Source organism: Curcuma longa, chromosome 3, assembly GCF_044706935.1.
Source record: "Curcuma longa cultivar G26 ecotype Majalengka, Jawa Barat chromosome 3, ITB_CL_G26_1.1, whole genome shotgun sequence".
Lineage (NCBI taxonomy): Eukaryota > Viridiplantae > Streptophyta > Magnoliopsida > Zingiberales > Zingiberaceae > Curcuma > Curcuma longa.
This window is the reverse complement of record NC_133863.1, coordinates 1,503,980-1,516,809: the sequence shown is the minus strand read 5'-3', so window position 1 is coordinate 1,516,809 and position 12,830 is coordinate 1,503,980. Positions and strand designations below refer to the sequence as shown.

The 12,830-nt window shown below is 38.7% G+C and overlaps 2 protein-coding genes across 2 annotated transcripts; both read right to left on the bottom strand.

Annotated features, from left to right (window-relative positions):
* Window positions 1–2,014: 2,014 nt before the first annotated feature.
* Window positions 2,015–3,148, bottom strand: LOC141824820 (ethylene-responsive transcription factor 8-like). Its single transcript, XM_074712152.1, has one exon. It carries the CDS (start codon window positions 3,143–3,145, stop codon window positions 2,459–2,461), a length of 687 nt encoding a protein of 228 aa, XP_074568253.1. The 5' UTR covers window positions 3,146–3,148; the 3' UTR covers window positions 2,015–2,458.
* A 3,158-nt stretch (window positions 3,149–6,306) lies between these two features.
* LOC141822984 (phosphatidylglycerophosphate phosphatase 1, chloroplastic/mitochondrial-like) lies at window positions 6,307–7,774 on the bottom strand. The gene is made up of 4 exons (XM_074710272.1): window positions 7,651–7,774; window positions 7,361–7,578; window positions 6,709–6,760; window positions 6,307–6,595 (listed from the first exon to the last, which is right to left on the bottom strand). The coding sequence occupies exons 1-4, from the start codon at window positions 7,772–7,774 to the stop codon at window positions 6,414–6,416; spliced, it is 576 nt and encodes a 191-aa protein (XP_074566373.1). The 3' UTR covers window positions 6,307–6,413.
* Between the last annotated feature and the right edge of the window lie 5,056 nt (window positions 7,775–12,830).

The window sequence follows — 12,830 nt, the reverse complement described above, 5'->3', positions numbered from 1 at the left end:
GTGTAAGTTTTCGCGAATGAAATTAGAAAGGTTGTCACGAAAACTGGAATTTGGAAATCTGATCAAAGTTAGCCAGGTTTGTGTTAGAGATTTTGTCAAACAGATGTTGGGCATAGTGTTCTCTTTAAATTTTGGCTAAAAGTATTCAATGGCTCTATCTAGTTTGGTCATTCTTCCTTCTTCTTTTTGAGTCCCATCTAGTAGACGGTCGTTGTCCCCAATCCATTGTGAGCATCTTTTGCTTCTGTTCATGTGTTGCTCATTGCTTCTCTATTAACGCTTTTGTTTCTTTTGCTCCTAATAACATTGTAGACTATGAATTAGTGACCCATTTCCTCTTTACTTCCACAATTGATCTTGAAGTTTTTGGAAATGTGAGAGGAGGTGGACCAAAGGAAGAGACTTCGTTATGAATGAGATTTTAATTCTATATTGAGAATTTTACGACGATATGATTGTTTTATAATATATAACAAATATTGATGTTATAAATATATGCATAGGAAGAGACTTCTTTTTCACACGTAGAAAGTGAGCTCGTCGCAATCGACATTTATTTGGTGGTGATCTCGATCAATCATTCTATCACAGTCATTCTATCACGGAAAACGAGACACCATTTATAATCTCAAATGTAACTAAAAAGACGAATATGTTTTAAAAAAAACTACGTCAAATGCATATTTCAGTGTCTAATTTTCTAACTCAACACTCAGGCATCCATCAACTCAAACTCAGAAGCACTTCCTGGACACTCTGTGTTTCTGTTCCCAACCCAGCATCGCTCTTCCGACTCAAAGTCTCGGGCGATGCATCGGCCAACTTGGTACTCGCCGACTCGGCACTTGACATCAACCCTCTTGGGTACTCGAATTCTAGAAGCACAAGGGCCACTTGGGCATCGCAACATTTGGCTCAACTTTCCACTTGAACTCGAGAAAAGAGGCACTCCACTTGGCACTCAGCTTTCCACTTGGACTCAAAAAGTATTTGACAGTCAATCAATGACGACCCATTCATGCACAAACAACTTAGCAACTCATCTTTTTTATATATGTGGGTTAAGCCCACAAGCCCAATAAATTTTACACTTTTATTTTAAATTAAAAAAATCTCAATCCACGGATCAATTCAAATCCACTTGGAGTTGATCAACACGAGTCATGAGCCCAAGCGAATCAAAGCATCCAGACCCACCTTAAAAATAAATTAATAAAATACTAATCAAATCCACTTAAATTATTTGATAGGACGTATCAACCGACCTAATCTTCTAAATTGACGACCGTACATGTGAATCAATCAAGCTAAGTCCCGGGTGAAAATTGCTTAAAATAAAAGCAAGACCATTTTGAGGCAAGAGAAAGACTCTTCCGAGCTATGAATATAAAAAGTTAGGTTTTTATTGGTATTCACTTCTATAAATTTAATCGATATACCTTGATCTGAAAATTGTTTTCTTTAAAATTAATATGCATATTTTTATTTTAAATTAACCTTTCAAATTGAGACAAATAAAAAAATAAAAACAATCTGGTTCAACCTAAAACTGCACCGTAAATTTTGAAAATTTTCAAATCCGAATATTTGAGTGAATTAAACATAGCATTTAATCTTCAAATTTTCAATGCAATTTCTTATATGAACCCTGAGTGAATTAAACGGTCCAAATCTACTGGCTGACGTGATTGGATCCCGCAAATCCCAGACGCGTCGACGTCCGTCAAGACGCTCCCACGTCTCGCTGACGGCGTACTGTCCGGCAAAGTACGTGGCATCCCGAAATAACAAAAAGCCGGCCGCCCAACTGGGGCGGCAGCCTCGCACGCGGTCCCCACCGAGACAGCGGCGTACGTACCGCCGTCCTTTCCACGCCAACGGATCATCACGTGGCCTCCTCCGAAGTAATCGCTACGTCATCCGGTTGCTTATTCTGTGGATGATGTTCGGCCATCGCGCCGCGATCACGACAAACTTGCCTCCGCGTGCGACCGCGGTCCACCACGGCCACCAGGCCCACCCCACCCACTGTCTTGATTCCACGCGGTCACGTGCGCGAAAACTTCGTCGGACGGATTAGATTCGCACGCGACTCTTCTCCCCACCGCCAACGGACCGCCGTTAAGCATGACGGTGCTTTTACACGCGTCGGTCGCAGAAGGCGGGACCGTAGTTGGCGATTTCAGACGAGAGACACGAGGCAGACGTCGTCAACACGCACGTGTCGCGACGTCTTAAAGTCAGTTCCAGGAAAGGGATCTGTGAATTAAATGCGAGGATGAAGACAAAACGGCTGCCGGCTAACGAAGTCGCGCGTATTGTTAAATGATTTTTGACAATGGAAGAAGGCAACTAAATTACACATCGCCGACGGGGTTTTTTTTTTTTTTCTTTTCTTTTGAAAATTAAAAAAAAAAAGAGAAGAAACTCGACCAGGGATACGGCGCTCCTGCAAAGTTCACTCCACCGTCTCAGGCGGCGGGAGGTTGAGATCCAGATCGAGACGTGACGTCTTGGAAAGTGGCTGCGGCGCCGGTGACCAGAGGTCCGATTGTGGATCTACGACGGAGGAGGAATCCGAGTCGCTATGGGCGGTTACTTCGCGCGGGGACTGGAAGCAGGCGACGACCATCGGCCGGCGTAGAGGCGGCAGATGACGGTGAGTCGCCGGCATCGTCCCAGATCTGGCGATTTGGTCAAAGTAGAAGAGAGAGAATGGTTGGAAGGCAAACAGCGTGCCGCCGGATGCGCAAACGCCGCCGCCTCTGTAGACGAGGTTGACATCGAGCTGGGAGGGAGGCGGCCGCGGCCGCGGAGCGGCATCTTTTACAGAGCACTCGACGACGGCGCTGCAGCTCTGGCTGCTTGGGCTACCGCAGGCGTCGGCGGTGCGGGGGAAGTTGGTCTTGGCCTTGGGCCCGCGGAACTCGCGCGCGGCGGCGTCGTAGGCCTTCGCCGCCGCCTCCGCCGTATCGAATGTGCCCAGCCACACGCGGCTCTTCTTGATGGGGTCGCGTATCTCCGCCGCGTAGCGCCCCCACGGCCGCTTCCTCACCCCGCGGAAATGCATCTCGTCGCCTTCTCCGCCGCTTCCGACGGCGGAATCGGGCTTCCCTTTCGCCTCCGTAACAATCTTCTCACCCATTCGCCTGCTTAATTACACTCTCCGTCGCTAAGCCGTCGTTGTTCCTGTGGCACCCGCGCGCGTTCCATAAATAACGCGAGGTGAGATGACGGACGGCATGGATTGAAAGGAGAAAGTGTCGAAAGCGACGAAAGCGACGGAGGCTTGCCCTGCTCTTCATCGACGCACTCATTTGGAGACCCATCAGTAGCAAAGCGGGCCCCACAAACATGAAGGCTAATCAAGTTTAAAGGACCGAACAGACTCCATCAGCGGTTTAATTATCACGCCATGTCGCGACACGCGGCCGCCCACGGCGAAGCGGCGTAGCCCTTTCAGGGAAGATAACGGCGACTCGCCGTCAACGCTGCCGAACACAACGAAGCGAGGACGACCATAAATAGCGCGACGCGTGATAACGGCGACTCGATGTCGACGCTGCCGAACACACCGAAGCGAGGACGACCATAAATAGCGCGACGCGTGGCATGAGACCGTCGGCGCGGATTGTATATAATGATTAGGGTCCTAACAAACCCACTATTAAATCCGATCGGAATGTAAGAAAAATATCGAGAGTTAAAATTTAGGATTCGAAAACCCACTATTAAATCCGATCGGAATCTATATTGAAAAAATATCGAGAGTTAAAATTTAGGATTCGGGGTCAGATTGAATTAGATTTAAAATTATTTTAGATTGGATCGGCTTCGAATGGATCCGGATTAATTTAAATTTAAAATGAAAAAATTATTTTAGAATAAATTAAACTTTATTTAAAAAATTAGATATTTTATTTATATTAATGATAAAAGATTAATATGACAATGATGAAATTAAGATATAAATAAAATATTATCTTAAAAAATAATAATAAATATTTTTTAATTGAATCTATCGGATTATTTAAGTTGGTCAGATTATCAAAATTTGAATTTATAATTTTCAAATCGGATTCAATTTATTTAATTAAGATTTTTTATAATACCACTTATGTATATATATATAAACAAAACAGAATAAATATATTTTCCATTTTAAAGTCAGAAACTAAAGAAGCCTTAGCGCTAAATCTGGAAGATACAAGATTAACAAACAATTAACATGCATCACTCAATGATTTCTATTTATCATTATCTCGATGTAAAGTAAATCATCCATTTCAGCAGATTCTTTTACTGAAACATTTGTAACTTGAATATTATAAGCAGTGATCACAGACTTAATTAGAACATGTGATGAAAGAATTACACTTAAGCGATTTGAGAGTAAAGAAATAACAACTTTGCGACAGATATCCAAACTCAATGAATCGTTTTACTTGCATTACTTTGACAGATGCAATGTGTGAGACATGGCATTAAAATTCCGTTAGAACAACAGCAGTAAATCAAAATTTTCAAATCCATATTGATGCTTAGCAATTAAGTATATGCACATCTGATCATATGTTAAACATTTATAGAGTACACATTGTTTAGGTAAAAGTTAGAAATAATAAAACTACAATCTTCTAAGAGTTTTCAGATCTACAAATGTAATGGTTAAATTTGATTGGGGCAGAAACTTATCCTAAAATCTAAAGGCAGTATGAAAGATATCAGTTTTCCTTTTACACTCTTGTATATGTAGTATAATTCTACGAGGTGAAAACTTGCTGTAAAATCTTAAGCAAAGAGCTAGATGGATGGGCCTAAGCTCAAAGGAGGGATGAAATCATGTACCTTCCAAATAAATAGTTGAGATAGCCATGGGATGATGATAATGAACACCTAAAGCTAGATTATAACAATGAACCTACTTCACTCTAATGCTAACATAAATTTCGCTGAACCCTACTTATCTCAAGAGCTTAGATGCTAAGTTGCAAGAAGAAAGTCAGAACATAAATTGTCATATCCTCAATAATACAATATCCAGTTGAGATCGAAACTGATGCAGAAAGAAAAATAGTAGCTAGTTTCAGGAAGAAAGTCTAACATATATTTTCATCTTCAATGATATTCTATCCATTTGAGATCAAAACAAATGCAGAAAGAAATGTAGGTGGGCACTGAATCTACTTCGTTTCCATAAGCATGTAAACCACGTCAAAATCTTTCCGTATTTTGAAGAAACCACTTCAAGCTCACAAGTTAAATGAAGAAAGCACTAACATTATATTCTGCAGAAGTTTGAAAGTTCCACTACTTGATTGATTTAACAATCACATTTGTTGACTCTTTTGGCCAGTAGTTATTCACACAAGTAATTTAGGAAATATCGTGTTTCCTCATTTTACCCTTAATTCTATTTTAATCTAATGTTTTGAAGCAATATATAACTCGGAACTGGCCTTCTAAAATGGTCTATTCATCCAACCAGTTTAAAATCAAAATATGAGGATCTATTTCAGACCAATCTAAATAGGTCGAGTTTTTAGGTTCCATCCATCTTGAAAATTAACAGAAATATCATAAATGAATTCTTGAACAGCAAGTTCATCATGGGTTAACTCTTGTAAATTTTATGTTGATACTAGATGATCTCGTTAAAAAGCCACCATGGTGCATGTCATTTGTAGATGATACGCCAATTGATCATATGTTTGATGATAAGCTTTGAACAAAAGGACTTGGGTTGAGCAGAAACCAAAAGTTGACTGCATGAAATTTATAGTAGTACTAAAGGGGGAAAAAATTATAGCCAAGCTGCACGATCCTGAATGTCTTACATATATTATTCAACAAGGAGAGATCAATAAAATAAACTAAAAGGAACAGAATTTCTCTTATATGCCCCGTAGCTCAAAAGGAAAGGATGAAAGAGTGGCACTACCAATCATGCTTATGGCCTTTGAATTAAGATTAAGAAAAAAGTAAAATATATGAATGTTGAAATGGATGTGAGATTATTATGAGAAAAAAAATATGTTTACCAACCACTAATGTATAGGTATGACCCTCATTTACAATCGAAATTTTGAAGAAGATCTACAGTGCATATTTAGACAATTAATTATATTTAAAGGTGTAAGTGGGGAAAATTTACTCAACACAATCAAAATAGATCTAGATAATTTGGCTATTACTCAAGATAATGTTAAAAAGAAGCCAATTGCAAGATAAGATTCTAACTCAAATAGTTGATTCATATCATTTACAGTAGTCATTGTTTAGACATGCATCTCACACTTACAATGACAAAGAATTGGAATTAAAAACTAGATTTGAATACGTGGGAAATTTGACAACAATATATCTTATCCATTAACTTTTTCTTTAAGCCTAAATTTATCGAAACAAAACCTTCAGTAGAAAAACCTGTCCATTAACTTTTCCCGTAAGCCTAATATTAATCGAAGCAAAACCTTCAGTAGAAAAACCTGATCAACGATAAAAGGCTCTCCAGAAAGGTTTAGTGGCTCAGTTAAAATGGTTAGAAAACCATGTCTGTTCCCATATACCACATCAGTGAAACTCAATCTCCCACCTGATACAGGAACAATATCAACATGTATGATATGAAAAAGGTGAAAGAACATGTATTGGAAGTCAAAAGGATCCCTACCATGAGAAGAAGGGAGGCTGGACAGATGAAGTAACTTTCTATGACTTCCACTGTTTCAGATGGCTTCATTACCTCTAGAATAACAAGCTAGATTAAGGGTTCCAGCATAGCACTAGTGCATTGTTAATTATGAAGAAAAATCTAAATGATATCTAGTGTAAGTTTTATCATATAGACGTCTTCATATGATTGGCATGCTGGGACCAAATGAGAAAAGATGATTCAACATAAAGAACTGGAAAAAATTCCTTGAAGCAGCAACGATGCAGGCAGAACAGATTCACTTCAATCAGGAAATTAGACCTTTTAATTTTCACTAACCAATCCATAAAGCTAGTATCATTATCATTGTATTTACAAAGAAGGGGAAAAAAAAAGAGAACGGTGAAATCGAACCAAGAATTGAACTCCTCCAGGCTGCAGAGATCATAAAGACCAGTTGATTAAGAAAACATTTGCAGACTCAAAAACGAGGGTTGAGAAATCAACAAACATAATAGCTGGCAATACATTTTGTCAAAATAATTAACAATTCCATAACAATGCTCAAAATTATATTTCTTACAGACCAATAAACACGACCAGATCCAGAATCCATATGATGTATGAATACGAATGACACATTTCATCAAACAGATAAAGTTAATCACTTCAAAACCAAGCCAACAAACTAGGTTAAACTAAAACAATAAATTGAAATTGAAACAAACACAATCGAACTGAACGACGTAGCAAATTACAGCGACCTAATTCACACACCAATTCAAGAACAAACTGGGCTGCGTCAATCAATGAGAAGCCACGATGCACATAAAGTACTTGCCGTGCTTTCATGGCATGAATCCCCGCGGCCACCTCCTCCAGAACTTTCGCCTCCGCTCCATCAGGGTCACACTGCTTTAGACCTACACACGAATCCACAAACTGCAGCAAAAGAAGCTAAGAGAAAGGCAAGCACACTAAGGAGAGAGACGCACCAGAAGAATTGCTAAAGAAGACGACGGATCCAGGGAAGGAGAGTCGACAAAGGCGAAGGGAGGGAAGGAGGGAGGGTGGGAGGAGAGAGCGGTGGCCAGAGGGCGAGGGTTTTGTCCTTATCATTTGCTTATCAGCTTTTTTTTTTTCCAGATGTCAAGTTCTTTTAAATCAATTAATTTTGAAGTGATCCGTAAAAATTTTAAACGCTCAGATTGTTGGACATTGACGGTCAGATTTTCATAAAGAGATTTATATATTTGTTTCAATTCGAATATTCAATCATGATCCACAAAGAAATTTATTTTCACTAAAAAAACATAATCTCGAGGCGACCTGTTAGTGAATTAAGCATTGCCGAACCAAATTCAAGTTAATTTGAGCCCTGCCGATTACATGTTTTTAGTATCGCTGATTGCTACAAATAAACAAAAAAAAAAAAAAAAAAAAAACTATCATTCCAACTCCAAGGCATTATAAAAGTGAATTTATTTTTATTTTTTTTTTATTTTGCACTCCAATTCTTCTCCCCATCCATGTGTTTTATACTGGAGTAATGATTCTGTGCATGAAAATCCAGCAGGAAAATGCAACAGATGGGCTCCACTGCCATGTCTGTGTCTGTCTTGCTGTATTTTTCTGTTGGGTTTTCATGCAGAGAATCATTACTCTTTATACTGTTTCTCATTACTTATTGCTTCGGATGGACGGGTCTCCTAATTTTATAATTTATAAATTATTATTAGACTGTAAATGAATCAAGTCTATCCAAGATTTGTAATATTTAAATTTATTTGATAAGGTAATTGAGCCTAGACGAGTCAAATTTAAAATGAATCTTATTTCAAATAGTTGTTTAAATTTCATTTAATTTTTTTATGAGTATGATCGATCCGTTTAAATATTATCAAATTCTTAATTCAAATTTATTTAATTATTTAAAAATTTTTATATTTTAAAACATATTTATTTGATTTTTTTATTTATTTACTATATTAATAAAATTTTATTGATGAATATAATTCATAAATATTATTCATGAATATTTTACGATCTTTATTTATGAACATCAAAGAACTGATAATACATATGTTTAAATTTGTTTATTTAATTTAATAAATTATTTAAATTTATTAATTTAATTGATTTTGTATACATTAGACAAGTATAAATAAATTTTTATGAAACCGAATATCAAATTTACTTATAAATATTTAATTCGTTTACAATCCTATACCACAATTGCTACTTCATTCAAAGTTGCAAATCCTTATGAACAAAGAATGATGGGCATGGAGTTTTCTAAGTTCACAACTGATTCTTGAGGTCGTTACAAGCGTTTATATATATATATAACAATTTGCCTCTTCAATAAAAGTTGTCACATTTAATTGGTTCACAAGAAATTCCTATGCACTGTATAATAGTGAAAAGTAACAAAAAATTCTATTTTATATACATTCAAACTACTTGTTTATATTATTTTTATAGAGAATTAAAATAATTTTTCCAGAATTTATTTATATTATATATATATATATATGTATATCAATTATTCATTTTCATTTACCTACAATACATTATCTTTTCATAAAAAATCTATTTAGCCATAATTAAATTAAGCTATTTTTTCCCAAAAAAAATTTACACTTCCTGTTTTGCTATGGAAGCGATGAGTGCGCTCCGAGGACACTGCACAGCCTCTCTACCTCCGCTGCAGGCCGCAGCTGCAGCAGCGGCAGCTTCTGACAGCAGCGGCAGCTTTCCTCCCCCCCTCGCCCCATTCACGCGCGCCTCCTTCCCCTACCCTTCCCTTCCCTTCTCTTTCTACATCTTACAGGCTTAATTTTGTCCCTTTTCACCCATTATTAGCATTACTGATCAAGGCCGGAGGCTGAGGGGGACCCGACCCAATCCAAAACAATACTACAACTGCTTCCCTTGTCACCTTTAATTCCTAACAGCTTCATGCATGCCTTCCTCCTGACCTTTTCCTCTCGTCCCAAACTTTTTCCCCTTCTTCCTCCTCCTCCCTCTCTTCTCTCTTCTGTCTTCCCTTGCTCATTGCTCATCAGTCATCTCCTGATTATCAATTCATCCGTGTAAATTAATTTTTAAACGCATGCATAGAGAGAATATATTGATATATAAGAAGAGATTTGATGATTTATTTATCCATGTGCGAATCAAATTCCCGATATAGTTTTTGAGCTTGGGGTTTCGTGCAGTGAATCGCGTTCCAAGCTCGGTGATTTAGTGGCGCGTAGAATATTAATCTCCCCTCTCAGACCTATCCATTCATATCTGCATTAATTGGATCCTGTTCTGGTCTTCCTCTACAAGTAGTCGCAGAAATCTCCATTCTTTTTCCAGAGCATTGATTGATCGATGGAGGAGCAGCAGCAGCAGAAGCGGCAGCGGTCGCATCAGGCGGCTGCGGCGGCGCCACCTCCGCGTGTGCCGTGCGCGCGGTGCGGGTCCGGCGACACCAAATTCTGCTACTACAACAACTACAACACATCGCAGCCGAGGTACTACTGCCGGACCTGCAAGCGTCACTGGACGCACGGTGGCACCCTCCGCAATGTCCCCGAGGGAGGCAGCAGCTCCAAGAAGAACCACCGAAGGAACAGAAAGCTCTCTCCGTCTCCTTCTTCAGCCGCAGCGCTCAAACTTCCTGGACAACCGCAGATGCTGCATGCTGCTCCGGCTATAGCCGCGTCGGTCGGTGTGATTGGTGCTCCCTTGCCTACGCCGGCGCAATTCTTCTACAACGGCAGCGGTGGGAGTGTTGCTGGCCTCGCCGGAGACGAGCTCGCTGCTTTTCAGATTCCTGGAGGCGTCCTCCCAGGGGAATTCCCCCTGGCACCGATGCCGGCGGCGCCAGGGCTCGACCCCTTGGACGGGATCAGCCTCCAGCGGTTCGTGCAACAGCCCCGGTTGTCCTTGACGATGCAGCACCAGAACTTGCTATTGTTCCAACAACTACAACAACAGCAGCAAGGCAACGCAGCAACTCCTGCTGCTACAGCAGATCGACACCAGATCAGACATCAATCAAACAACAACATGGTCTTCAACAATGCAAACTCCACTCCCCAACCTCCGCCTCCATAATCATGTTAATGTCTCATGCAGTAGATTTGATCATGTGTTGCTCGATAGGTTCATCACCTAATCAAAGCCTCCAATTGAGTCCTTGAATCTTTTTGTCGTTCAGAGGTGTAGACAGAAATAGTCAGTCGATCAGAGATATAGTGAGAGGAAAAACTTCTTGTCATGTTTTTATAAATTAGATCCCAAAATAATCTGCAATAAATTGCAAGAATTTGGACTGAGCTACTTCTTGTCATAGATATTGCATGCGTTGATGTCTTCTTTTCTGCTGCTGTTGTGGTTACATGGATTTGGAATCTGCGGGAGAAGTTTTCAGTTTTCCTCTCTGAGATCACACAACTTTTGTCAGTTAATTAATTAACCTGGTGTTTGACGGTATTCTTGGCCATGCATGAAGACACTGGGAATGGATTAAGTTGTGTCAAAATCCTTGGATGAAACTATTTGACAGGTCGATTTGAGCATTTTTCTAATGTTAGAGGTTGAATCTGAATGATCGCTCTTCTTGTTACTTTAATATAATTGCAAGAAGTTGGATTAGGTGCGTGGATGAGTGCTTAATGATGCATTATTCTGGCATCCAACTCGAAGACTACAGCTTGACCTACATTACTTGCAGGATAAGGAAATCTTTGTCGGGGATTATGATTATGCTTTTCTTACTTAAAGTTGGGGGTCATCTTCTTCGTGGACATTACGTTTCCATGATAATATGTATACTTTTTACTACTGTAATAAATTTAATCTTATCACGAAACAATTACACATTCAGGTTGAAAAAATTAAAAACTCTTCATTATATTTATGATTTAAAAGTTCATTTATCAAACAAAACACTATACTACTTATAAAATTACTGAATTGAATTGAGCTAGATACAAAGTACATCGAAGCCTTTGATAACAAGGGATTCCAAAAAGTTTAAAACATGTACAGCTTCTGAAAGCATTGAGAACACAAGTCTTTGCCTCCTGACTCGATCAAAAGGCAGACACTTAACCATTTACTAATCAATGTATATCTTTGTCTTTTTTCCTATGTAATATTACGGATTTATATGTAAGATTATGTGGTTTTAATTATATTCGAGTGGGATTGAAGTGGCAGCAGATATATATACAGTAGTGCATGCATATGTTGTTGTGCAAAGCTTCCCATGGTTTCTTTTCCCATGCAACAGTGGCCTGCGCTGCAATCATCTCGCATGCGGGGACCGAGGTCACTCATCACTCAGCTGATGCAGTATCCACTGACGATACAAAATGGCAGGTGCCACTAAAGCTGCTCCCATGTCTGTGTGCTCCACAACACGAGGAGACGACACGCGAGTCCAAATTATGATTTGATTGCTTTCGTCGAAGGGAGAGAAAGAATCGCGTCTAAAATCGATCAGGTACTGAAAAATATTTAAGACAAAAAGTATAGAAAAAAATAAAACAAAATCAAGGAGAAAAAAAAAGTTCCTTTAATTTCAGAAAGTTTTTCTTCTGCAGTTCACAATATTATATTGTCCGAACATCTGAAACGGTTTGAGATTAAAGAAATAAAGAAGCATTTTGTTTCACTAGGATAGAGGAATTGTCCTGAAATCCACGACCAAGGAACTTAGAACTGTCATGATAAAATTGGGAATTAGATGCTATAAAACATTCATACAATAAGTTAACCAGAACCAAGAATTGTTTGGTTTAGTTCTAAATTAATTAGGTTTGAAAAACTTTTATGCCAAGGTGCATGTGAGAATTTTAAATTCATAGAATGGAATGCTAGAAGCCATTTAAGTTAATTTGTTATCTGAATGTAGCTTGGGGATATTAAGTGTTCAAAATAAAAAATAAAAATAAACGAGAAATTAAGGTTCATGTATCGCTAAGTACTCAAGTTAATGAGGTAGTAATATAAGAGGTTAATTATTTGGTATGATGTTGGAGATCAGGGCATAATTTAATTATTTAATTTATTCATTCAAGCTGAAAGGAACAGAAAATCACTGATTATTGAAGTAAACAACCATAGTTATGGATCAACATGTTGAGTAGACCATTTTAAAAAATATATATGTATT